Source organism: Gopherus flavomarginatus, chromosome 12 (assembly GCF_025201925.1).
Source record: "Gopherus flavomarginatus isolate rGopFla2 chromosome 12, rGopFla2.mat.asm, whole genome shotgun sequence".
NCBI classification, from domain to species: domain Eukaryota; kingdom Metazoa; phylum Chordata; order Testudines; family Testudinidae; genus Gopherus; species Gopherus flavomarginatus.
In genome coordinates, this window is record NC_066628.1 from 52,400,452 (window position 1) to 52,428,001 (window position 27,550).

The window sequence follows — 27,550 nt, forward strand, 5'->3', positions numbered from 1 at the left end:
CAGGAGGAATGGAGCTGTGGGGGGGTGAGACGGGGGGGTGCTGGAGGAGGAGGGGAGCTGTGGGGAGACTGGGGGGTGCTGGAGGAGGAGGAGGGGGGCTGGGGGGTGCAGGAGGAAGGGAGCTGTGGGGGGGGGAGGAGCAAACTCATCAGGGCGCGCAGAGCCCTGCAGGGACGAGGCGCTAAAGGGGAGAGGCTTAGCGCATGCGTACTGTGCTGTGAATGCAGGCGACAGCTCAAGCACGGCGGTGAGGGCGGGGCCACGGACCCGGGCGTTGGCGCCAAGACTCGCGGGGCTCCAAGCGCGGGGGCGGTCCGTGCGTAGGCCCCGCCCCTCACGGTTCGGTCTGGTCGAGGGGGCGGGGCACTGGCGCGGAGGGGGCGGGCCTGACGGAGGGAAGATGGCGGCAGCTGCTGGAGTGGGGGGCTTCGCGGTCTCGGTGCTGGCCCCGAATGGGCGGCGGGTCACGGTGCGGGTGGGCCCCGGCACCACTCTGCTCCAGGTTGGTCCTGGCCGGGCGAGGAGGGCCCAGGGGAGACACGCCCCGGATTGGCGAGGTAGAGGAGAGACCCCTGAGAGCGGCCCGTGCAAGGAAACCCGCTGGGAGCGGCGCCTCACTCCGCCGCCCTGCCCCCGCTGCGGGCTGCCCCGGGCCTCTCGCTTGCGGCGCTGCGAGCTGCTGGGCCCGCCCGTGGCTATAGGGGCCCAGTGAGCTGGAATGACAGGCGGCTCTGTAGGGACCAGCCCAGATAAGGGCTCTGTAGCGCCCAGCCCCTGCTAACGCCCTTCTGTTCTCTGCAGATTCTAGAGGAAGTTTGTGAGATGCAGAACTTCAGTGCCAACGACTATGATTTGAAGTGAGTCTTGGCTGCTTTGGACACATCATCTTATCGCCTGGTCAGGCCTCAGACCTGCCTGCATACTCCCACTGAACGTTGTGGATGGGAGACTTGAGTGTCATTGCTGTGCAATTTGATTGAAGTGGTCCCCCTCCAAAGACAGGGGATAGAGTTCTATTTATTTCATTCATTATGCAAGTGATATCAACAGGGAGCTGGCTGGTGATGTACCAGTAAGTTGCTATGCTAACAGGGGAGAGGTGGCAGCTCCACAGGGAAGCCTGGAACCTTCCCTGTGGGCTGCAGGCCTGAATCACACATCAGAAGGTGCATGGCTGTCAGTGGCTGAGCTTTGAGATTGGGAGGGAGGAGGCCCTGGAGCAGCAGGCAAAACCGCCTTGGGTGCTTTTATGTTTTGTTAATTTATCCAAGCTGGTGTTATGAGAGCACATACACAATGTGTTTCAGGCTCTGCCCTGCTGTAAAGATGCTTAGAGGGCTGATGTACTGCTTTGTTCAAAAACTTCAAAATGGATGTTTATGTTCTGAAGCCCTGGACATCCACCTCCAGATCTCCATAAAGGTGGTAATTCCACCATTCCTATTACTTTCTACGCCATGTGTGGCCTGGCCTATTCACTTGTATTCTTCCTCCTTATAGTCTTGGGGGAAGAGATGAGCACCTTGAGTCCTTGCAAAGTCTGTGATGGGGTACTCAACCTATGGCATGCATGCTGATTTTCAGTGGCACTCACACTGCCCGGGTCCTGGCCACTGGTCCGGGAGGCTCTGCATTTTAATGAAGTGTCTTAAACATTTAAAAAACCTAATTTACTTTACATACAACAATAGTTTACTTGTATATTATAGACTTATAGAAAGAGACCTTCTTAAAATGTATTACTGGCACGAGAAACCTTAAATTAGAGTGAATAAATGAAGACTCGGCACACCACTTCTGAAAGGTTGTCGACCCCTGGTCTGCGACCTCTATGGCCAGTCTGCACATTTTCAGTATGCTGAATTGTTTTTGGTGGGTTTGCTTACTAAAATTACAGTTTTGCACCATAAACTCCAACCCATGGCACTTCATCAACATATGGAGACGTGCAGAGTTCTTTTCCTGCTCCAGACAGTGTATTGCTAGAAATCTCTATAGAGATCTGAGGGGCAGCATGTGGTTTTACCTGATCTCCTTCTTGGGCTTGTTTCTTTTGCAGGTTTCAGAGGTCTGTGCTAGATCTTTCTCTGCAGTGGAGATTTGCCAAATTGCCCAACAATGCCAAGCTGGAGATGGTGCCAATTTCTCGTAACAGAGTGGGAACTGAAAACCGAGTATGTCAATTTTACAACATCACCTAACTTTATTTAGTTTGCGGCCATACTGGGTTTGATCTTGTCAGATCAAATGAGCATGAGAGACAAGGCGGCTGAGGTAATATTTTACTGAACATAACGGCCATACTGAGTCAGGCTAAAGGTTCATCCAGTCTAGTATCCTGTCTCTTGCAGTGTCCAGTGCCAGGTGCTTCAGAGAGAATGAATAGAACAGGGAATCATCAAGTGATCCATCTCCTGTCGCCCATTTCCAGCCCCTGGCAAACACTGGCTAGGGACACTTCAGAACATGGTTTTGCATCCCTACCCATCCTGGCAAATGTCCATTGGTAGACATACCCTTCATAAATGTATCTAGTTCTTTTTTGAACCTCATTGCATTGTGTAAGCTCAAAAGCTTGTCCCTCTCACCAACAGAATTTGGTCCCATAAAAGAGATTGCCTTACCCACTTTGTCTCTCTATTATCCTGGAACCAACATGACAATAACAACACTTCATACAACTAATGAGCATGGTCAAGTTTGGCCTCTACTTGGATTGGAAACCACCCAAAGAATGCTCCGGTGCTTCAGGAGGTAGTGTTGGTGATTCACTAGTTGACACTCCCCATTTACAATCAGTGTTAAACCAATGTCCCAGCCTTATGGTAGGACATGCTGTTGGAGGAGGGGAAATTCTTTAGGTGAGTTATAAAACTAAAGTTCTGATCACCTGTAATCATTGAAGATTCCGAATAATTTTGTACAGGAATTGAGGCCATTTTCTGACCTAATTTTTGTTTCAGGAATGATATTCTGCCGCCCTAAATTCCGCCTGCAATCTCAAATTGTTACAGGATTCTCTTTCACCTTTTATTCTGCTTTGTTTTTTAGTGTTGTTTTACTGTGCACTCAGACAACTTCTGAGTTTTATCTCAAAGGTGGCTGTGTTCAGCAGTGGGTCCAATAGCCTCTGTTTATATAATTTGTAGAGTTGTCAAACAATTACAAAAATTAATCTCAGTTAATCGCGTGATTACAAAAATGCACTGTTAAACAGTAATAGAATACTTAAATATTTGTGGCTGTTTTCCACTTATTCAAATATATTGATTTCAATTTCAACACAATACAAAGTGTGCAGTGCTCACTTTATATTTATTTTTTAAATTGTTTTAATTTTTGAAAAATAAATGTCAAACTTTAGCGCCTACAAGTCCACTTAGTCCTACTTCTTGTTCAGTCAATCTCTCAGACAAACAAGTTTGTCTTGCAATGCCTGTTCTTACGTTCGGGTGACATTATAAACAAGAAGCAGGCAGCATTGTCTCCTGCACATGTAAATATTTGTGCCAGATATGCTAAACATTCGTATGCCCCTTCATGCTTCCTCCACCATTCCGGAGGACATGCTTCCATGCTGATGATGGCTCTCGTTAAAAAAACAATGTGTTAATTAAATTTGTGATTGAACTCCTTGGGGGAGAATCGTATGTCTCCTGCTCTGTATTTTACTTGCATTCTGCCAGATATTTCATGTTTTAGCAGTCTTGGATGATAACCCAGCATGTGGTTCGTTTTAAGAACACTTTCACTGCAGATTTGACCCAATGCAAAGAAGGTGTTAATGTGAGATTCTAAAGATTGCTACAGCACTCCACCCAAAGTTTAAGAATCCGAAGTGCCTTCCAAAATCTTGAGAGGGACGAGGTGTGGAGCATGCTTTCGGAAGTCTTAAAAGAGAAACAGTCCGATGCAGAAACTACAGAACTCAAACTACCAAAAAAGACATCGGCCTTCTGCTGGTGGCATCTGACTCAAATGATGAAAATGAACATGTGTTGGTCTGCACTGCTTTGGATGGTTATTGAGTAGAACCCTTCATCAGCATGAATGCATGTCCTCTGGAATGGTGGTTGAAGCATGAAGGGATATATAAATCTTTAGCGCGTCAAACAGGTAAATAGCTTGCAATGCCAGCTACAACAGTGCTGTGCGGATGCCTGTTCTTACTTTCAGGTGACATTGTAAACAAGCAGGCAGCATTATCCCCTGTACATGTAAACAAACTTGTTTGTCTGAGCAATTGGCTGAATAAGAAGTAGGACTGAGTGGACTTCTAGGCTGTAAAGTTTGACATTATTTTATTTTTGAGTGCAGTTTTTTTCTGTATAATTCTGCGTTTGTAAGTTCAACTTTCATGATAAAGAGATTGCACTACAGTACTTGAGTGAATTGAAAAATACTATTTTAATGTTTACAGTGCAGATATTTATAACACTATACTTTATATTCTGTGTTGAAATTGAAATCAATATACTTGAAAACAGCCAACATTTTTAATAAATTTCAATTGGTATTGTTTAACTGTGATTAAAACTGTGATTAACTCAAAACAATTAAATGATTAAAATAATTAATCACAATTAATCCTGTGAGTTAACTGCGATTAAGCGACAACCCTAATTTTTAAAATGCTGGAATAACTCCCATGGCCACTTTTATTCTCCTTATGTTTTATATTAAAGATTTGTAAAGTATTGCTATAGCAGCTAAATGCTTATTTGCAGTAAATTATTTAAAACAATAAGTAGTGATTTATGGGAATTACCCTGTATTTTATTATTAGAAATGGATAATATGTGATCTTGCTTAAGTGGAGTCTGGAAATATTAAATTGTCACTGTGATCACTATGAATATTTTGTCTAACACAGAGGTTCTCAAACTTTGTGACAGATCTATTAAATGGTAGGTCATATGAGGCCAGACGACCACAAACTTCCTTCTTCCACAAAGTGAAAAGTAAAGTGACTGAAGCAATGCATAAAATGGGGGTGGAGGGGTTATGCAGAGGAGAAGTATCACGTCTGGCCTCATATGACCTACCATTTAATAGATCTGTCACAAAGTTTGAGAACCTCTGTGTTAGACAAAATATTCATAGTGATCACAGTGACCATTTAATATTTCCAGACTCCACTTAAGCAAGATCACATACTATCCATTTCTAATAATAAAATACAGGGTAATTCCCATAAATCACTACTTATTGTTTTAAATAATTTACTGCAAATAAGCATTTAGCTGCTATAGCAAGTGTTGCTGGTTTCTTTTTATTTTCACCTGCCAAATTGTGTTGGAAGACTACTGTCCCTAATGTTATATTTTTGCATAGGTATTTTGCAGAAGTTGCTGTAACGTTATATGATTCAAACAGAAAGGCAGGTGAGGCCTGGTAATGGAAGGCAGAGATCCATGAGCGATTGTCCTTATAGACTTGTGGTCCATGTTGTGAAAAAGTTTGTGAGCCTTTGCTCTAGCCGTCTGTGTTGGACTTGGGGATGTTATCATACATCCACACTTCTCCTCTGCATAACCCCTCCACCCCCATTTTATGCATTGCTTCAGTCACTTTACTTTTCACTTTGTGGAAGAAGGAAGTTTGTGGTCGTCTGGCCTCATATGACCTACCATTTAATAGATCCAGGTGGGCACCATCTGCTGTAATTTTTAACTACAAACTGCTGTTTGGGGAGAGGGATGAGGCATGGTGCAGCTGGAACGTCTGTGGAGTGAGGACCTCACCTAGAGTATATATCCTGTTCAAGTTGCCTTATCTTAAAGAAAAAGTTGAGGTTGAAATGAAGGGCAATTAAGTTTTAGGTGCCAAGGGTAAGGGGTTACATGTGAAAGAAGTTATGACCACTGGGACTTCCCCTGGAAAAGAAATGAGCTAGAGCAGCAGGTCTCAAACTTTAGCAGCCTGAAGACCCCATTTTGATTTAAAAATTTTTGGGGACCCCCAAACCCTCCTGTCACTCACTCCATTCCCCCTCCCTCCGTTGCTCACTCTCCCCCACCCTCACTCACTTTCACCAGGCTGGGGTTGGGGGTTGGGTGCAGAAAGGGGTGAGGGATGTGGGCTCTGGCTGGGCAGCACTTACCTCGGATGGCTCCTGAAAGTGACCGGCACATCTCTCTGGCAGTGATTCCTAGGCAGGGGGACCGCAGGGCTCTCCGAATGCTGCCCCTGCCTGCAGGCACCACCCCCGCAGCTCCCATTGGTCGCAGTTCCCAGCCAATGAGAGCTGCAGAGTTGGCGCTCGGGGTGGGGGCAGCTTGCAGAGACCCACTTTCCCCTCTTCTCCCCCCCCCCCCCTCCAGGGGCTGCAGAGATGAGCGGGCCGCTTCCAGGAGTGGCGGAGAACCAGGGCAGGCAGGGAGCCTGCCGTAACCCTGCTGTGCTGCTCAACTTTTAGCACCTAAAATCTCTTGGTTTGGCTTCAGTAACCTCCAGGAGATAGGGGGAGGAGTTGATCAGCGGGGCCCATGGATCCCTTGGAGTACCCTCAGGGACAGTGGACTCCAGTTTGAGAAACACTGGGCTAGAGGAGATTTAAGATATTATTTATTTATATTATAGTACAGTCTAGAGGGATCACGCCTTTTTGGGGCTGGGCATTGTACAGAGAAGTAATTAAAAAAAGACAGTTGCTATTCTAAAGATTCTTGTTTTTAAGATCTTGAAATGTGGAATTTAAACTGAGTTGCCATCCCATAATGCAAGAACAGAGTATGGAATTTAATGGTATAAAACCAGTACAAGAAAATACATGGTAAAATACGTCGTTGGCCAAGACAACTCCCTGCCAGTGTCAAATACTGCACTTGGGTTTTCAAATCTCTGGATAACTTCATGAGCAGAATCGACATTAGTAATTATGTGCTGAAATGAAGGCAATCCAACTTTGTGCTTAACCGTGTGGGTTGATTTCCCCAGGCTTGGGGATGAATTTCCACTGTGTGGGCCCCATGGTATAGGTGGCTGGGGCCAATGTGAAGGTTTGTGAACATGAGGAGATGTGGTTTCCCCTGACACATTTGGCGCTGAGGTAGTCGATTCTAGAGACTGGATCCTGGATTTGATAAATCACTGATTTGTTCAGCAAATTGGTTGTCTGGGAAGTAGAATGGTAACTGGTCTGGGATTTATCATCAGCATTTGTTTGTAAGGCCCCTTGACCCCTTTAGAACATATCTGCAGAGTAGTGCCCACCAGATTCCTTTTGTGATGTGGATGGGGAAGGAAGGCACTGTTAGAAAGAGCTAACCTGGTGATACCACCATCCGTCTTTCATGCACATTTGTAAACTTAGCAACTAATTGACATTGTTCTCTGTAGTATTTTATAAGCAGCCTGGGATTTTTTAAAAGAGTTTTTAATTGACTGAATATGACTTTCGTGACATTTTTGGCTTTGAACTGTTGCCCAAAAACTGATGTAATTGCCAGTTTGAATTTCTGGGCAGGATTCTTGTAGTGTGGTGATGTCAGCTGTCAGCACACATCTGTAGCTGAGGATAATCTAAGGCTGGTCTCCAGTTAAGAAGAAAATAGGAGACTCTGTTAGTGATGGGGTGAAACTACTTAGCTACCATGTAGTAGCTGATAATGCTCACTGTTTCTTCTGTGCAGAAAGATTCCTGTTTCTTAGCAGTACTACAAGGGCAGGTAGATAGCAAACACAGTCCACAAAGGAATTTGTTGTAGATTGCTACACTTTGTAGTGTCTCCTTTTTTTTTTAACGCTCTTTTGAAAAGGAAAATATGCTAAAATATTTGGCTTGACTCTCTTGTGTCTGTCTCCCTCAAGCTGCTCAGGCGCTATGGTGGAAGGTCCATATAAAAACCTAGATATATACAAAGAAAGCATTTGTAGGTGTTCTGTGCTCATGGTCTTTTGAGGTTGTTCACATTCTCTGAATCCTTGGGTAATTTTGGTTTTATGGGGCTGGTGAAAACCATGGTTCACTGGGAATCATGGGATACTGCCCTATGGGGGATTCTCGGTAATAGTGCAGCCAAAAAGATTAATCATCAACGAGCTACCTATGTTAGAAGGCCAATTGCCATCCAAAATTGGTGACTACAACCAGAGGCAACCAACCCGTCCTCCTGTCTCAATCTGCTACTTACGGTAGGGGGGGACTGACTGAGAACAAAAGGGAAGCTTGGAACCAGTGATCATAAGCTACTTTAATTCAGCAGGAGTGAGTTCACAGAATACTGCTATAAAGAGACCAGATTTTTGGGGATAAATCTAGTGAGTAAGGTCCAGTAGGAAGAAGCGTTAAATGTGGAAATCGCTTGGGCTGGTCTGTGATGGAAAACTGTTTTTCCTGTTAGATTTTTCCCTTGGAATTATCAGTAATTTCAGGTTGGCCTCTGCATTGTCATACCTGTTGGAGATGCCTCATAGGTGTGAGAAGCTTTTTATTAAGCAATGCCTGTTGGAGTTGCATGGTCACCCCTCATGCACTGAATGTATTGACCAGAAATTATAAAAGGGCTATGCAGCCACAACTGCCTCTGCTCCTGCCTTTCTGTAGCCCTCTGCAGGTGTTAAAGACCTTATTTCTGTGCCCAGAGCAATTTCTTGAGGTATTGACCCAAACATCCTTAATTTGTAGTGTAGTATAGTTAGCTAGTTGGGAAGCTTTAAGTAGCTGCATGGTACACATATACACCTCTACCCCAATATAATGCGGGTTCACATACAACGTGGTAAAGCTCTGACATGCTGCTGGGCCGGGGCCGAGGAGTTGGATAAGGGGCAGAGGGTCTTGGAGGTGGTCAGGGGCTTTCCCCCCCAATGTCTGGGAGGCAGGAGCTGTGGGGGGGCACTTTTGGGGGCCTCACAGTCCCAGAGTAACCCAGGGGATTAGCGGGGGGCCAGGAGCAGCCCGCTCCACTTCCCTCTCTCTGGCCCCAGCCGTGTCGCTTGGGGGAGGGGACTTAGCGGAAGGGATTTCCACACTCACCGGCAGCAGTGGAAGCAGAGCAGCCCGTCCCCAACTCTCTCCACTCCGCCAGCTCCCAGTGTGACGCTCCACTTCCCGCCTCAGGTGAGTGCGGAGTCCCCTCCCAGCGACACAGCTGGGACCAGGGCAAGGAAAGCGGAGCGGGCTGGGGCCGCGTTGCTCCCCTTCCCGCCGCTGGTTAGTGCGGAGGGTGGCCTTTCCCCAACCTCCCCGCACTCACTGGTGGCAGGAAGTGGAGCGCTGCGGCTGGGAGGTGGCAGAGTGGAGCAGGCTGAGGCTGGGTTGCTCTGCTTCCTGCCACTACTGGTGAGTGCCTTTCAGGGGATGTGGGGTGTGGATAGGGGTTAGAGCAATCAAGGTACAGGGAGCAGGGGGTGTTGGGTAGGGAGTGGGGTCCTGGGGGTGATTTAGGGACAGGGGAGCTGGAGGAGGTGGGCAGGGAACAAGGAACGGGGGGGCCAAAGCAAGTTCGATATAATGTGGTCTCACCTATAATGCGGTGAGATTTTTTTTGTCTCCTGAGGACTGCGTTATATCGGGGTAGAGGTGTAGTCTTTCTTCTGGACTTAGGGCTTTCTTTCACTTCGGTCATGGCTGGTCAGGCCTTCAAGGACTTGATTTAGAATCATAGAATATCAGGGTTGGAAGGGACCTCGAGGGCATCTAGTCCAACCCCCTGCTCAAAGCAGGACCAATCCCCAACTAAATCATCCCAGCCAGGGCTTTGTCAAGCCGGTCCTTAAAAACCTCTAAGGAAGGAGATTCCAGCACCTCCCTAGGTAACCCATTCCAGTGCTAGAAGAGTGGATTGAAGTGATATGTGTTGTACTTCCATAGTCCCATGCAGTGATGAGCTGCCAAAATATTAACAACAGGTTCGCTCCTCCTCAGCTCACGAGGGGGTCATGCCTCCTTCGGGGGGTCGTGCCCCATCCAACCCCCCATGTTCCTTGACACCCTCCCTCGGGACCCCTGACCCATTTCCCTCCCTTCCCTGTCTCCTGACTGCCCCTTGCTGCCCCCATCCAACCCCTCCTCTTGTTCTTGATGGCCCCCTGGGACCCCTGCCCCATCCAACCACCCCTTCTCTCTGTCCCTGACTGCCCCCACCATCTCATCCAACCCCTGCTCCTTCCTGACTGCCCCCCGGGACCCTTGCCCCCATTCAATCCCCCTTTTCCCTGCCCTCTGACTGCCCCCTGACCCCTATCCACCCCCCCAACCCACCGAACACCCCCTCCCTGCCCCCTTATTACACTGTCTGGGGCTGGGACCGGATCCTCTCTGCCAGGACCGCAACTGGCGCCATGGGGCCCAACTCCCTGGGCCGGGCCGGAGCTGCTTGGCCGGGACCGGCGCCGCAGAGCCCGACTCCCCGAGCCAGGCTGGGCTGGAGCCGCTCAGCCGGCACCGGAACCGCAGAATCCGACTCCCCGGGCCGGGCTGGAGCAGAGTCGCTTGGCCGGCACTGGGACCGGCGCCGCGGGGCCCAACTCCCCGGGCCGGGCTGGGCCGCAGCCGCTCAGCCGGCACCGGGACCGGCGCCGCAGGGCCGGGGCCAGGTGGAGGCAGACTGGGCTTCGCGCACCGTCCCCGCCCGCCTGGCTTACCTGCCTGCTGCTTGTTTCTGGCTTCCCGCGAACATTTGATTCGCGGGAAGCGGGAGGGGGAGAAGAAGGAGGACAGAATGTTCAGGGGAGAGGGGGAGGTGAGCTGGGGCCAGGTGGACAGCTGCCCGAGCCTTTGTTAAATTTAAATCTTTTTAGAGCTGATTGTCCTGGAACAACCGGTTCTAAAAAGGCTTCTAAATTTAACAACCGGTTCCTGCGAACCGGTGCGAACTGGCTGGAGCACACCACTGGTCCGATGTGTGAATGTGCTCTATTGCTGTTTGTTGTGCCTGAGGGAAGCCCATTCCCCAAACTGATGCTCAGTCTGTGCTGGCACCAGAAGGTTGTGGAGGTTGCCACCTGTACAGAAAGCTCTTGATATCCAAGACCGTTTGAAAATGCAGCCTTGTTTGTTTAGTTATGAATTGAATAGATATCTGGGAACGCGGTAGCGTGTCTTCTGAATTAATCTGCATGTTATACTTTGGTGTAGGTATAGTGCAGAGAACTAGGAGTCTGGAGATTTGGGTTCTAATTCCCGTTCTGCTACCTACTTGTTGTGAGGCTTTGGGCAAATCACCTAACATCTGTGGGCCTGAGTTTGTCTATCTGTAAAATGAGGATGGTAATATTGATCTCTTCTTTATAAAGCACTTTGAGAACCTTAGAGAAGAGGCACTAGAGACAAAGTATTGTTTATTATAAATAATTATCCTTCCAGACTTGTGCTTAGAAACTGTCTTCCCTTAAAGCAAACTATAGGAACGCTATCTTTGGCTTTGGAAATCTTTCTATTGCCTGGGTCACAGTCATTACCCTAGATCATCCCGCTGAAATCTGCCTCTTGAGGGTCCTCCACAGGTAGATGTCAGCCCTCTGTGTTTGGGGTTTGGGTGCCTCTGTGGTACTGCCTTCTCCCTGGATCCTGTGCAGTCCAGCGTCTGCACAGTGCAGGGTTAAGTGGGCAGGGGCAGGAGGGACTTCAAAAGTTATTAACAAAAATCATAAGGTTTAATGCGTCCCAAGGGACTTAGGGGAAGCAATGGCTAGAAGGAATCACTCCCAACATGGTTCCATTAGAACTATACTTGCAGGAACCCAGGGGACTGCTGGGAGCCACCATTGCTGCGGGGAGCAGAGCCTTTGCATGAATAGCTCTAGAATCAGCCAGGTTTTGGGGTAGCTTTTCCAGGAAGCAAACCGTGCCCCTCAGTGGGAAGATGTAGGGGATTGTTCTCAAGGCTTTTCTAGTGAAGTTTTCCTTTGCAAATGATCTCCTCTATAGGAGAGGAGGATTTGGACCATGATGATCAGTCAAGTTTTGTTGTGTCTGCCCATGCATGAGTGTGCGGAAATTTAGCTTGTGTGCCCCTGAATAAAAATCTGACAACACCATGCACTGTATCTGTGCAGCCTGGGGATGCTGTACAGGTCATGTTACGTCAGTGTCACATTAAAAAAATGGACCTATCTGAGACTATTCAAATGGAAAGAATCAAAACTAACTTGTGTTCTGTTGACTGGGGGACTGAAAGCAGAGTGGTTAGTTTCACTTTGTGGATTTTATTAACTAAAATCATATGGTTGTATTAGGTTTCCAGCAATGCAGGAAAAGGTTTAAATCCCAACAGTCCCCAATAAAAGATGTTTACATGGGATTTAAAAAAAATTAAATATTTCTATTCACACTACGGTTTTTAAAAATTGGCTTTTAAAACAACCCTTAATTGTGCCCCAGCCTCCGTGCATCTTCAGACTGCTTTCTGCTGCTCTTGTGTGAGCATTGCAAACATCGAGAATTCCATCCTTGTGGCCACCTCTTCATAGAATCACAGTATCGTTCATAACTCATTTCTGCTCATAGGGATAGCTGTTTTAGGCATTCTGTCCCTCCCCCGCCCCCATATTACATTTGGGGTGGGAGTTACAAACTGTACATTATTGTCTTGTTTCTGGGGAGAGAATGTGGAACCAGAACAGACTCTAAGATGGTATCACTGTATTCTCAAGTCACTTCTTTGGAATTCATATTTTGAAGTTCAGAATGATCCTGATGGCTGCCAGTCAGGAGCATAAACAAAATACAGGACTAGAAGTCAGGACTCCAAGATTCTATTCACAGCCCTGCCATTGACTCACTCTATATGATCTTGGGCAAGTCATTTTGCCTCTCCGTTTTTCTCACTAACTGTAAATTAGAAGTGATATTGACATGTACCTCCTGGGGCTTGTGAAGCTTAATTCCCTAACATTTGTAAGATGCCTAATTCAGCCTTGGATATAGGGTGACCAGATGTCTCGATTTTATAGGGACATTCCCAGTTTTTGGGTCTTTTTCTTATATAGGCTTCTATTACTCTTCCACCCCTGTCCCGATTTTTCACACTTGCTGTCTGGTCACCCTGCTTGGATAGGAGGTCCTAGAGATGAAATACCTTTTTAAAAAAAAATTTGTGAAGAAATTGAATTTCCTCCCTGTCTTTAATCTAATTCAGTGGATTTTTCTCTCTAGGTTCAGATTGCATTGCAGTTGGACAGTGGTTCCCGGTTACAGGACACCTTTCGCCCTGGCCAGACGCTGTGGGAACTTCTCAGCCATTTTACACAAACCAGGTGAGCAATGAGGCATGTAGAAAGGAAAGGGCTTTTTTCCAGGGACACTTCCAACAGCCAGCTGAAGAAGGATGGACAGCTACCACTTTTAGACATTGTCAAAAGACACTTGGAGATTTCTAGAAATTAAATGTATTTTTATTGTGCTCCCCACTCTTACATTCTGCTCATGTCTTATTAAATTACATTGATTCATAGTTAGACCAGGATAAAAAAGGGAATGTAACTTCTTGATTCAGAATATAAAACAACCACTAACTCCTCCCTGAGGCTGGGAATAAACTTCGCTATGGACCCGTTACTGTATGTGTCCATTATGGGGATTTGTATTGAAGTATTTGCTGCTGCCAGAGGTGGGGGCTGGACTGGATGGACCACTGGTGTGTCTGCTCTGGCAGTTCCATGTGTTCTGACAATTCGGGTTTTTTCCTGAACAAACTGCTGGTTTCCTCTGAACGCTTTGGGGAAGCCTGGAGCCCTCAAGTACAGGCTATAGTGACATTTTCAAACCATTGACTAGGTCTTATTTAAAGATTAGGGTTTCATGCCTGCTCCTGCTGTCTTGCTCTAACTAGAAAGAACTTCATAAATATTTCTAAGGATTAAAAAGCTTCTGTAGTTTGCTTCCGCTTTGCTGCAATCTACATTCAGTGATTTCTTCTGTCTTAGTTTACTCAAGAACAATAGCAGCATTTTTTTAAAATGTCAAACTAATAAACTCTGCTCCAAAAACAATTCTTCTCTTTGATTTTATTGTTGTTGTTGTTGTTGTTGTTTGTGGCTTTGGAAGGCTGAGCCTCTTGAAGCTGAGGCAAGTTCTGCAAATTCTGCCAGGAGTAGTATGGAGGATTTTAGCTTCCCGTTTTTTAGCAGAATTTACCATTTGCTAATGTGATGTCTCTTCTGGTCTTGTCTGCCTATTTTATTCTTTCATTTGCTCAGTTCTCACTTTCTGGCTGGTGCTCTGGACTTTTTCTAACTTGATGGGAGAGTTTCTGTTGCGTTTGACGCTCTTGCACCATGATGCAGATGCTATGCTGCAATGTTGTGTAACTGGAAACTGATTTGAGCACTGAAACATTTTTTTAGATGGGTATTTAAATTAAGCGATTCAGTATCATGCCAAACCCTCCAAAGGTTCCCAGAGCTCTGACACTAGAACTTCTAGGAAATAAAAGGCCACTTGGAAGAATCTTACGAGTAATAGCATGCAGATGAATGTCTAAGTCCAAATCAATGGTGTATGATTGATGTTTTTTATTTCATGTGATAACTGATGCATAAGGTCTCTACAGGAATGTGATCTAAGGAGTTGGGGGCCGGGGGGGAGGAAGCTCCTCTCCTTCCCACCATTCCTCAGAGCTGGCTGTTGGAGGAGTTTGTATCCAGGTGTCCTGAATACTTTTGGTCTTACTGCTTTTAAAGTCCCTTTGATAGTGGGACCAATTGAGGAGTTAAAACGTGTGGAAGTTGAGGCAATTTCTGGCATGGACTGAGTTACTGAATTAGTATATTTACTGAAGCTGCAAATGGAGGATAAAGTGTCCCCTATGAGCAGATGTGGTTATGAACTGAGAGTAGTACATTCTGTGGCTCAGGCAGGCTGGCCTTGGGCTGTGGAGACAGTGCTCACTGTAATTTTTCAGAGCAGAACTTTGCATCACATCTGGGAGTGTTAGAGGGCAGCATCAATCCTTTGCCAGCCAGTGGCTGGGAGCTACTGAAAAGCTGAAGCTTGCTGATTTCTCTTCTACCATTGGAATACGCTATCTTTGCTAGGGCCCAAGAAACTGCATAGCACAAACTAGGCCTGAAGAGCTTGCCTTTGGCACAGGTTCTGAGGGGAAGTAATCATTGCTTTTTAGGTCTCTCCCTTGTTTGATACATGGGGAGAAAGTTGTTTGGGTTGGCTGAATGCACAATCCAAAACCAGTTCCTCTAAGGCAATTCAGACTAAGGACAAAAGAAAACAATGATGTTTGATACTAAAACAGCTGCCTGAGGACCCTTCTCAGAAGGTCAAGAAAGAAAGCTGGCATGCTGGTGACTGGGGAGGCATTATTAAGATTTAAACTACTGCAAATTGAATGGGTGTAGGATTCTCACTTCTGGAGATGGACATAGGAGACGGAAGGGTGGAGAGTCTCTGGGTTAGGCTAAAAGGGGTAAAAAACACAGGTGATGTCGTGCTGGGAGTCTACTACAGGCCACCTAATCAGGCGGAAGAGGTGGATGAGGCTTTTTTCAAACGACTAACAAAATCATCCAAAGCCCAAGATTTGGTGGTGATGGGGGACTTCAACTATCCAGATATATGTTGGGAAAATAACACCGTGGGGCACAGACTATCCAATAAGTTCCTGGACTGCATTGCAGACAACTTTTTATTTCAGAAAGTTGAAAAAGCTACTAGGGGGGAAGCTGTTCTAGACTTGATTTTAACAAATAGGGAGGAACTTGTTGAGAATTTGAAAGTAGAAGGAAGCTTGGGTGAAAGTGATCATGAAATCATAGAATTTGCAATTCTAAGGAAGGGTAGAAGGGAGTACAGCAGAATAGAGACAATGGATTTCAGGAAGGCGGATTTTGGTAAGCTCAGAGAGCTGATAGGCAAGGTCCCATGGGAATTAAGACTGAGGGGAAAAACAACTGAGGAAAGTTGGCAGTTTTTCAAAGGGACGCTATTAAGGGCCCAAAAGCAAGTTATTCCGATGGTTAGGAAAGATAGAAAATGTGGCAAAAGACCACCTTGGCTTACCCTTGAGATCTTGCGTGACCTACAAAATAAAAAGGCGTCATATAAAAAATGGAAACTAGGTCAGATCACGAAGGATGAATATAGGCAAATAACACAGGAATGCAGAGGCAAGATTAGAAAAGCAAAGGCACAAAATGAACTCAAACTAGCTATGGGAATAAAGGGAAACAAGAAGACTTTTTATCAATACATTAGAAGCAAGAGGAAGACTAAGGACAGGGTAGGCCCACTGCTCAATGAGGAGGGGGTAACAGTAACGGGAGACTTGGAAATGGCAGAGATGCTTAATGACTTCTTTGTTTCGGTCTTCACTGACAAGTCTGAAGGAATGTCTAGTATAGTGAATGCTTACGGGAAGAGGGTAGATTTAGAAGAGAAAATAAGGAAAGAGCAAGTAAAAAATCACTTAGAAAAGTTAGATGCCTGCAAGTCACCAGGGCCTGATGAAATGCATCCTAGAATACTCAAGGAGTTAATAGAAGAGGTATCTGAGCCTCTAGCTATTATCTTTGGGAAATCATGGGAGACGGGGGAGATTCCAGAAGACTGGAAGGGGGCAAATATAGTGCCCATCTATAAAAAGGGAAATAAAAACAACCCAGGAAACTACAGACCAGTTAGTTTAACTTCTGTGCCAGGGAAGATAATGGAGCAGGTAATCAAAGAAATCATCTGCAAACACTTGGAAGGTGGTAAGGTGATAGGGAATAGCCAGCATGGATTTGTAAAGAACAAATCGTGTCAAACTAATCTGATAACATTCTTTGATAGGATAACGAGCCTTGTGGATAAGGGAGAAGCGGTGGATGTGATATATCTAGACTTCAGTAAGGCATTTGATACAGTCTCGCATGATATTCTTATAGATAAGCTAGGAAAGTACAATTTAGATGGGGCTACTATAAGGTGGGTGCATAACTGGCTGGATAACCGTACTCAGAGAGTAGTTGTTAATGGCTCCCAATCCTGCTGGAAAGGTATAACAAGTGGGGTTCCGCAGGGTTCTGTTTTGGGACCGGTTCTGTTCAATATCTTCATCAACGATTTAGATGTTGGCATAGAAAGTACGCTTATTAAGTTTGCGGACGATACCAAACTGGGAGGGATTGCAACTGCTTTGGAGGACAGGGTCAAAATTCAAAATGATCTGGACAAGTTGGAGAAATGGTCTGAGGTAAACAGGATGAAGTTCAATAAAGATAAATGCAAAGTGCTCCACTTAGGAAGGAACAATCAGTTTCACACATACAGAATGGGAAGAGACTGTCTAGGAAGGAGTATGGCAGAAAGATCTAGGGGTCATAGTGGACCACAAGCTTAATATGAGTCAACAGTGTGATACTGTTGCAAAAAAAGCAAACGTGATTCTGGGATGCATTAACAGGTGTGTGGTAAACAAGACACGAGAAGTCATTCTTCCGCTTTACTCTGCGCTGGTTAGGCCTCAACTGGAGTATTGTGTCCAGTTCCGGGCACCGCATTTCAAGAAAGATGTGGAGAAATTGGAGAGGGTCCAGAGAAGAGCAACAAGAATGATTAAAGGTCTTGAGAACATGACCTATGAAGGAAGGCTGAAGGAATTGGGTTTGTTTAGTTTGGAAAAGAGAAGACTGAGAGGGGACATGATAGCAGTTTTCAGGTATCTAAAAGGGTGTCATCAGGAGGAGGGAGAAAACTTGTTCACCTTAGCCTCCAATGATAGAACAAGAAGCAATGGGCTTAAACTGCAGCAAGGGAGATTTAGGTTGGACATTAGGAAAAAGTTCCTAACTGTCAGGGTAGTTAAACACTGGATTAGATTGCCTAGGGAAGTTGTGGAATCTCCATCTCTGGAGATATTTAAGAGTAGGTTAGATAAATGTCTATCAGGGATGGTCTAGACAGTATTTGGTCCTGCCATGAGGGCAGGGGACTGGACTCGATGACCTCTCGAGGTCCCTTCCAGTCCTAGAGTCTATGAGTCTTAGCTCCTTCATGTGAGACTGGGAGAACTCCTGTAGAACTCTGGTTTTTGTTTTTAAATTGTAAGGGCAGATACCTAGGTAAAGCATGAGCCAGATTCCCTTCCAGTAGTGTCACATCAAGCTTTCCTGAGTTTAAATTTTCCCCCTCTGTACATCCTAGTATCACAGAGACTCTTGCTTTTGGGAGCATGCTCTTGGAGGGCTCTTACTGCTCTGCTCAACTCCTATCAAAGTCTGGAGGATTACCCCTTTGACATGTTTTTCTCTTAGTTTTGTTTTTTAAGGATTATTTCTTTTGATCACATGTTGATCATATTTGGATCTGCCTGTGTCTTTGAGAGCTCCACGTCAGTGCAGTCAGTCAGAACTGACTAAAATGATTGGAGGGAATGGAATATGAGACAGGAAGGGGCTGGACACATGTCCTGTCACACTGCCCTCAAGGGTTTAAACGCCCCATCCCCCATAGAGCCGGGAGCGTTTCAATCCTTGTGCTAAGTAGCTAAGACCCAGGGGTGTCAATAATGTTATAAGGAAGGCCCCCTTTTAATGGAGGAAATACCTGCTGTCTAGAGGGGAAGCCATCTGTGTGCAGTGATAAATAACCTCTCTACAGTTCGCTCATACATCAGCTAGTGTTTCCTCAGTTAGAAATGTGAGCTCTTTCTTGTGTGATTTGGTTTTATGGAGTGGTCTCACTTGGTGTGGGTTATTAATGTAACACCAACTTAATAGTTAATTTACACACAGCTCTTTGAAGATGTAAAGTGCTACAGAAGTGTTAAGAATTATTAACTTTACTCCATCATACACAGGTGGGATTTCCTGCTCTCTGAGAGGTGAGATCAGCTGTTTGGATGGACTTTTCATTAAATGCAGGACGCAGCAATGATGTCATCTGTGACTTGGTCATATGACATTTGGACTGATGGTCTCCTGGCTGAAGTCACTGTCTTATGGCTACTTCTGCATGGGTCCTGGTAGCCATAAGTCAGTTCTCCATTTGTTGGCTTTTGCTACATCCTTCCTTGGGCTTTCCCTTTGGAGATGTTTTCCTGGAGAGCTCTCCTGCCTGAAGTGCATAAGGGGAAGTATTCTAAATCCACTGGAATTTCCCTCGGGTCTCCAGTGGCTATCTCTGCTAATTGAGTCTGAAGAAAGTCTGGAAGCTATTGCAGGCTGCTCCTCCTCTCAATGTGCTGCACTCCTTGCACAAGATGTTTACAGGTCCTGTCGGATTACTACATGAGGGAATCTAATCTGCCTGCTTTCCCCTTCTGAAGAACAGCACATCAAAGAAATAGCAGTGTGTTTGATGTGTCTGCTTGCCTCAGTGAATGTACGTAATGGATTAGCAGCCGCTGGAGGAGGAGCCTTCTGGCTTCTAGCAGTTACACAAAAACAAATCTCTTGGATCTTTGATTTGTGTCTGTCCTACAGAGACTGGATTGAGGCGTGCGGTCCTGCACACCCCACCTTTGGCAGCAGGATTAGGGGGTGCTGTCCCTTTTCTCTCTTCCACTCCTGCCCATCTGGCAGCTTCATCTGTTTCTGTAAATTCTTTCATTTAAACAGTGTTTGTTGCCCTGATGTTTGTGAAGAACATTCTGTCACTCTGACCCTGTGCTGTTGTTTATTTGCGGTAGTACCCACTATAAAAAGAATGTGCTTTGATCCAAGGAGCTCACAATCTAAGAACAAACAAGTAGACAGAGGTCAGGGGAAGGGGAATAACAAGTCAAACTTGTTCACTATAAACTAGGTCTTTTTGATGGGGTGCCACCATGCCTCAGTTTCCTGCTCTTCCAGCTGGTAGTCTGCCATCTCTCCTGGTAGTTAAGGAATTTGGAGTTTGAACGATGAGGCCTCTGGCCAGTTCTGCATTTTAATCTGCCCTTTCAAAACACAAATCATACACTGCTATCCTCCCTAGTCTTGGTAGTCCTTTGGCCTTTGCTGCAGGTTGTCCATAGCTTGCTTCCTAGGGACTGAGGGTCCTTTCCCTAACCTCTCTTGGATTGGCAGTCTTTTCTCTTTACAGCACAGATGTTAGATGGTCCCTTCCTGAGGTGGCACAACAATGGTGTAGGGTCCCAGAATGCCTGCTCTTAAGGGCCCAGGAATTGTAACACGTGTTCCTACTACCAGTGCCTTGTTACAGTCTTTAAGCTGTACTTAAATGTGGACTGGCTGGGCACTTGTGGATGAGCTTGGGGAGGTTGTACCAGGCATAGGGGGCTGTGCAGAAGAAGACATGGAAAAATTTGTGTGAAAATCTGACGGATGAAAAAAGTATGGAGCACTGGTGAAGTGAAGGGGATGGGGCAACATGAACCATGGCAAGATAGGTTCAGTGGCAGGATTTAGTATGGACTGAAGCTGAAGCGATATGTATGTTTGGGAGGCCAGAATGGAGGCTATTGTAATAATTAAGGAGGGATATAATGAGAGCCTGAATGAAAGATTTGACTGTGGGAATGGAGAGAGAAGGATGAACCCTGGAGGGAAGAAGTGGCAGGACTTGGAATGGGCTGTATGTGTTGGGTAAGGGAGGTGGGAGGAATGAAAGGTTGCCCCCAAGTTGCAGACCTGTGGAGGATGGAGCTGGTAACAGCGAAGAAAAAGGAGAATAGAGAAGGGTTTGGCGGGAAGATAAAAAGTATGATTTTGCCCATGTTCAGTTTCAGATAAGAAGACATCTAAGAGGTGGTGTTGAGAGGCTGATATGCAGGATTGGATAGTAGGAAACAGTTTAATGATGGAAGGGAGAGAGTTTGCGAGTCATCAGAATGCGGCAGGTAGATGAAGCCATGTAAGCTGATCAGATGATCTATAGAGAGGGTATAAAGTGAGAAGAAAAAAAGGCCAAAGATGGAGGCATGGGGAAACCCCCACAGAGCGTTGGAGATGGACCTACTGAAAGAGTTGCTAAAAGAATGGCCAGAGAGGGACAAGGAAAACCAGGAGACAGACTGAATCTTGAAAGCCTAGAAGGCTGCCTGAGACAACATCTCTGAAAGCGGGACCTGTGCTAACTCAGATACCCAGCAGTGGGAATGTTCATAGCAGCCATGGTAATTATCTTACTGCTGTACCCCTCCCTTCAGCAGAAACATTGGGTTCCTCAAGGGGTTTGGGTGGAGCTTTGCAGCGTGGGTGGAGTGTGAGCAGGGCCCAGCTTGATTCCTGCTTCCCTGTCCCATGTGATTTCTTGATTGCAGTCTCCTGAAACAGACCTGTTTTTTTTTCTGGGACCTTCAGACTTGAGCTTACCTGTCATACTGGCTCTTGGTCACCCAGTGTTCTTGAGAGGTATGCTTGAGAGTAACTGCTTTATACATGATTCTAAGTGAGGAAATTAACTTTGGATTCCTTCAGATCTCTGCATACAACTCTCCCTCCCCACAGAGGGGAATTGATTGCTGGACCATAAGTCTATGTTGAACCCATGGCAGCCCTATGTTGGATAATTTATTAGCACTTGGTGATTGATAAGGAAGGATTTGGTAGAAGAGCCCTCACTTTTCATAATCTGAGGGCTGAGAACAGAAAGTTTACAGCCCTAGCTCTTGCACTGAAATGTTAAAGGAATTGACTGTAACCTGCCCCATGTCGAAGCCTTGCTGGGATGATGCAGAGAACTTCAGTGCTTTTCAGCTAACTCTAGTGATTTTGTGATAAAAGAGGTGCTTCAAATCCAAATACTGAACTCTAGTTATTTTACTATTAATGCCTGAAACACACAACTGAATTTTCCTCGAAACTGAAATGGTCTCTCTCCAGTGTTAACCCATGATTTGGTCAGTTCTGTGCAGAGGGAGAGAGCTTGTTGCCAGATCCTGGAACTTCAGTCCCCATGCTCCAGCAACATGCTCACATCTTACTCTAGGAGCTCTATGCACGCACCCATCAATTACTGTCCAGTCTCCAATTTCCCTTTTCCTGGCATGGTTATCTGGAAGGTGGTGGCATCCAAGCTCCAGAAGCATATGTCCTCTGCTGTCACCCTGGACTCCAACACTGATTTCAGACCAGGCTGCAGGACAAAGTCTTGCTGGCGCTGATGGATGGCTTCCCTCTGGTCCTGGATGAGAAACAAACCTTTGTGCTGAAACTGCTGGATCTCTCTGTGGCCTTCAACACTGTTGATCATTCCATGCCTGGAAGAGATCTGCAGTTACTTGAAGAATGGTTGGCACAAGCTCTGCTCAGGAAAGAGAAGAGTGATTCTAGTAGGGATGGGGAAGCACATGGTGTTTGGAAATTTCTTAGATTTCACCTGTGATAAACAGAATCAGCTCACACATTGAAAGAAGTGTGGCACTGTGGGGTTGTGCTGGACTTTCCTCCTAGGTGTACAGATTGCCACAGTGCTGAGGAATGATTTCTTTCATCGTTATTTGATCAGGAAACTGTGCCGCCTCCTCTAGCCTGAGGGCTTTCCTTTGGGGCTTATGTTGTCTTCACTTCCAGGTGAGGTTACTGTAAATCACTGCCTGGGGCTGGACCCAGCATACAGCAGGAGCCTTCTAAACTACAGAAGCTGATTTGAGCACATTACATCTGTATTACATGTACTTCACTGTCATTTGAGAGCTGAATTAAAGGGCCTGAGCCTCAAAATCAAAGCCTTTCACAAACTGACACAGCTACCTCCGAGTCGGTCTTAGCCTTCATGTATCTCCAAGACAGCAGTGTGTCACAGGAACACAGCTGGAGAGAGTTATATTTAAACTACTTGGTTCTGGGGCCAGAGCATTCTCAGTAATGGAACTCTAGCTACAAAACTCTTTGCCAGGAAGAGTTAGAATTAATTCAACTCTAATGGTTGGGATAACCTGTGAATTTGGTCTTTCTGCCCATGGCAGCAAGATGGAGTTTGATGGCTTCCACCTGCTGCCATGCAGCAACCTCTCTTCAGAACCTGTTAGGTAGGAACATTTTCTTGCCTTTGGCAGCTCCTTGTTTTATTTTAGTCAATTTTGACTAATTTGCTTCATTTAGTGCATCAGTGCCTTAGTGCTAAATGGCTGAGTTCAAAACTTGTGCTTCAAGTCATGCCTATATTCAATGGTTTTAGTCCCTTAATGGATGAACGTAACTGTTGCCTTTTTTTTGTTTGTATTCTGGACCATTGTTCAGTGGGCTGGTCCTTCTCCCACAGAACCTGCCTCTTCAGAGATGCTCTGTTAAAATGCTTTCTGTTGGAGCAAGAGATGTATTAGATTCAGAAAGACAGCCCGCTAATTCAAAAAAAGGGACTAGTCTCTCAGAAATCCCATTCCTTCAGCGGCCCAGTAAGTAGGAATTCTACCCCAAAGCTCCTTTGGCTACTCCTGAGAAGAAAAGTTCTACTACTTTGACATGCTGTCTTCAGTCCCTCAAATCAAGCTGTATGCGAGTGGAGACCTGAACACTGAAGACAGGTACCACCTCAAGGCAGGGCAGGTAGAGGACAGTGTCAAGGATGATTCAGAACACCATGCTTCTTCCCTAGAGTAGGAGGAAAGAATCATGAACCTGCTGACTCTTCTAAATCTTGGGCCCACAAGCCTTATCACTCAGTGTGGGCCACTGTGGTGGACCTTTTGCCTCCTCCAGCGCTGACTGAAGCCAAATCAACAACAGTACCAAAGGGTGGAACCAGCAACAGTTCCCTCTTGGCTACAGTACTGATATCCATGGCGCTGGACCTGGTAATAATGCCAGAGTCTAATGATGCCACGTTATTATCTATTACTAGCTACAGATTTAGAGTTCCAGACACTGCCGTTGGTACTGGTTTCCCCAGTAATGAGAAATCCTAAGAAGCCCCTGGCACCAGTACCCTCCCCTCTTACCAAGGGGAGGACAGTACCACGTCTACAGCAAATATATTTCTCTTGTTTCTCAGAGTCGAGCTGTTTCCCTTTTCCAACAACTTTCCCCTAGTGATTCCCTTGATTAAGAAAATAAACACCTACACCCCCTATGATCACCAGGAATTCAGTATAGGAGGCACTTGTCCTCAGGGATTCCTAGAGAAATCCAAATTACGACTGAAGATCTTCACTTTGAAGGACCAGATCTTGTCAGTTCCCATATGGATTAGTCATTACACACCCTAAAGGACCACCCTGAGATCCCTGAGTATCTATACACCTGTTACCAGCAGTAAACGATTTCGTTTCCAGGGCCAGTTCAGACAGAATTTCCACCTGATAGCTACACTAAGAGGAAGTCTTACTTCTCACTTAAGAGAGCCCCCCTCCTTCTACCAGCGTCCACCTTGCATCAGCTCCCAAACAGCAGGTTTGATGCTCATGTTGAAAGCTGTATACCAGTTCCACCACAGCTTGCCTTTCTCTTTGCCATTTTTAGTTGACATCTTTCCCATTTTTCTCAAGCACGAACTGGGATTATTTCAGAGCATTGGTTACTGGAGATTATTGCCAAAGACCACTCCATAAAATTCCAGTTCTTGCCTCCTCTCTATCTCTTGTCCCTCTTAGTGGCCTATCTCAGGGAGATAATTGAAGGAAGAAGTGGGTTCTTTATTTCAAGTAGGAGCCAGAGAAGCACCACCTCAGGAGTTCAGAGAGATGGGGTTTCTATTTCAGCTACTTCCTTACTCCCAAAAGAAAAGGGGAAATATGCCCTATCCTGGACCTGAGGCAACTAAACAAATTCTTTGACTCAGATTCAGAATTGTGACACTAGCCTCCGTCATCCCTCTCTAGAGGTCTTTCCCCTATTCCTTCAGGCGCTTGTCATAATGAAGATCAGCCAGGTTGTTGCCACAGTGATACTTATAGCTCTTTATTGGGCTAAACAGTACTGGCTCCCAGACTCCTGCAGATCTCTCTCCTCAATCTTCCATCCTTACATTCCCAGAATCAGGGACAGTTTTCCACCCGGATGCCATGTCTCTTAACCTGACTGCTTGAAAGTTTGCTGGCTGATCACAACAGATGGGGACTATTCCACAGAAGTCCAAGAAATATTGATATTGAGTAGGAGCCCTCTTCCACTTTGATCTGTAGATTGATTTAGCAGAGATTTTTCAATCGGGGCTTCACAACAAGGTCCTAACCCATGCTAGATTACATACTCCATTTTAAGCTATTGGGCTTCACTGTCAGCTCTGGCAGGGTCCAGTTAGATGCCATTTCAACTTGCCACCTTCCGGTTCAAACTCATAGTGTTCTGATTCCATTGTTATAAAAGGGCTGGTTTATGCCTATCCTCCCCACCCCCATTCAGGAATCTCCCATCTCCTGGGATCTTAATATTTAGTTCTGGTGGGCCTTCTGGCACTCCCCTTCAAATCTTTATCAAAGTGCTTCTTCACCATTTCACCCTGAAAACACACTTTCTGGTAGCTATCACATCATCCAGAAGGGCTGGTGAGATCCAAGCATTAATGGCATGTCCTCCTTACAAAGTAGTATGTCCACAGGGATAAAGTAGTATTGAGACCCCATCCTAAATTCCTCATTAAGGTGGTGTCAGATTGTCATTTAAACCCAAACCATCAATTTCTCAGTTTTCCTCTCCAAACCCCACTTGAACCTAGGGAAGGCAAATTCCATACCATAAACTTTCCCAGTGCTCTGCTATGATACTTGGATAAAACAAAGCCACTTGATAATCCTCCTGTTTGTTTGTGTCATTGGGAAAAACTGTGCAGGGCCAACTAGTCGCTTCTCTGAGATTATCCTCCTGGATTACCCAGTGCATAACAGTATTGCATGAGTTAGCTAGTCGTCCCCTTCATCAGGAATTGGATCATACTCAATTGCATCATGGCAGCTTTCCTGCAAAACGTTCCTATACCAGAAATCTGCAGAGCAGGGATAGCTTATTTTGCTCACTGAACTAGTATACACAATACTTGCAATGGTGCTTTTTCCAGTGTAAGATGTGTCTGCATTGGGAAGGTTTTACATTATAGCTGTACCAGCAAACCTTTTCAAATGGAGATCTGGCAGCAATAACTAGTTCTTAGAGACGTTATATCCGTATTGATCCCAGGACTCGCCGTCCATCCCCACTCCTTCAGAGTCTCTCTCTGCTGGGATGCTGAATTAGTGGGGGAACTGAGAACTCTTTAGAACGTATGAACGGCTGTACCGGGTCAGACCAAAGGTCCATCTAGCCCAGTATTCTGTCTACCGACAGTGGCCAGTGCCAGGTGCCCCAGAGGGAGTGAACCTAACAGGCAATGATCAAGTGATCTCTCTCCTGCCATCCATCTCCATCCTCTGACAAACAGAGGCTAGGAACACCGTTCCTTACCCATTTCTGGCTAATAGCCATTTATGGACTTAATCACCATGAATTTATCCAGTTTCCTTTTAAATGCTGTGATATTCCTAGCCTTCACAACCTCCTCAGGTAAGGAGTTCCACAAGTTGACTGTGCGCTGTGTGAAGAAGAACTTCCTTTTATTTGTTTTAAACCTGCTGCCTATTATTTTCATTTGGTGAGACCTAGTTCTTGTATTATGGGAATCAGTAAATAACTTTTCCTTATCCACTTCCTCCACATCACTCATGATTTTATATACCTCTGTCATATCCTCCCCTTAGTCTCCCCTTTTCCAGGCTGAAGAGTCCTAGCCTCTTTAATCTTTCCTCATATGGGACCCTGTCCAAACCCCTAATCATTTTTGTTGCCCTTTTCTGAACCTTTTCTAGTGCCAGGATATCTTTTTTGAGATGAGGAGACCACATCTGTACGCAGTATTTGAGATGTGGGCCTACCATGGATTTATATAAGGGTAATAATATATTCTCAGTCTTATTCTCTATCCCCTTTTTAATGATTCCTAACATCCTGTTTGCTTTTTTGACCGCCTCTGCACACTGCATGGACATCTTCAGAGAACTATCCACGATGACTCAAGATCTTTTTCCTGACTCGTTGTAGCTAGATTAGCCCCCATCGTATTGTATGTATAGTTGGGGTTATTTTTTCCAGTGTGCATTACTTTACATTTATCTACATTAAATTTCATTTGCCATTTTGTTTCCCAATCACTTAGTTTTGTGAGATCTTTTTGAAGTTCTTCACAGTCTGCTTTGGTCTTAACTATCTTGAGCAGTTTAGTATCATCTGCAAATTTTGCCACCTCACTGTTTACGCCTTTCTCCAGATCATTTATGAATAAGTTGAAGAGGATTGGTCCAAGGACTGACCCTTGGGGAACACCACTAGTTACCCCTCTCCATTCTGAGAATTTACCATTAATTTCTACCCTTTACTCCTTGTCTTTTAACCAGTTCTCAGTCCATGAAAGGACCTTCCCTTTTATCCCATGACAGCTTAATTTATGTAGGAGCCTTTGGTGAGGGACCTTGTCAAAGGCTTTCTGGAAATCTAAGTACACTACATCCACTACACCCCCTTGTCCACATGTTTGTTGACCCCTTCAAAGAACTCTAATAGATTAGTAAGCCCCCTCTTTGGGGCTGCTCTGCCCTATATGCTCTTATATTGAGGTGAAGCACAAGGATATGCAGGGCATGGCCCCCATAGACACTGCTGATCAAAAGGTTCTGACCTTGAACACGAGACACATGCACACTAGCAGTACCTGGACAAACTTCTCAGAGAACCAGTTTCTGCAAGGTAAATAACTGTT

The 27,550-nt window shown here is 45.6% G+C and overlaps 1 protein-coding gene across 1 annotated transcript in view; it reads left to right on the forward strand.

The window, feature by feature from the left end:
* The first annotated feature begins 386 nt into the window (after positions 1–386).
* Positions 387–27,550, forward strand: part of ASPSCR1 (ASPSCR1 tether for SLC2A4, UBX domain containing) — a 93,317-nt gene continuing 66,153 nt past the window's right edge. The window contains exons 1-4 of the mRNA XM_050920092.1: positions 387–502; positions 802–857; positions 2,060–2,174; positions 13,103–13,203. Coding sequence (XP_050776049.1) covers positions 401–502; positions 802–857; positions 2,060–2,174; positions 13,103–13,203 — 374 coding nt within the window. The 5' untranslated portion in view covers positions 387–400. The remainder of the gene's footprint in view (positions 503–801; positions 858–2,059; positions 2,175–13,102; positions 13,204–27,550) is intronic.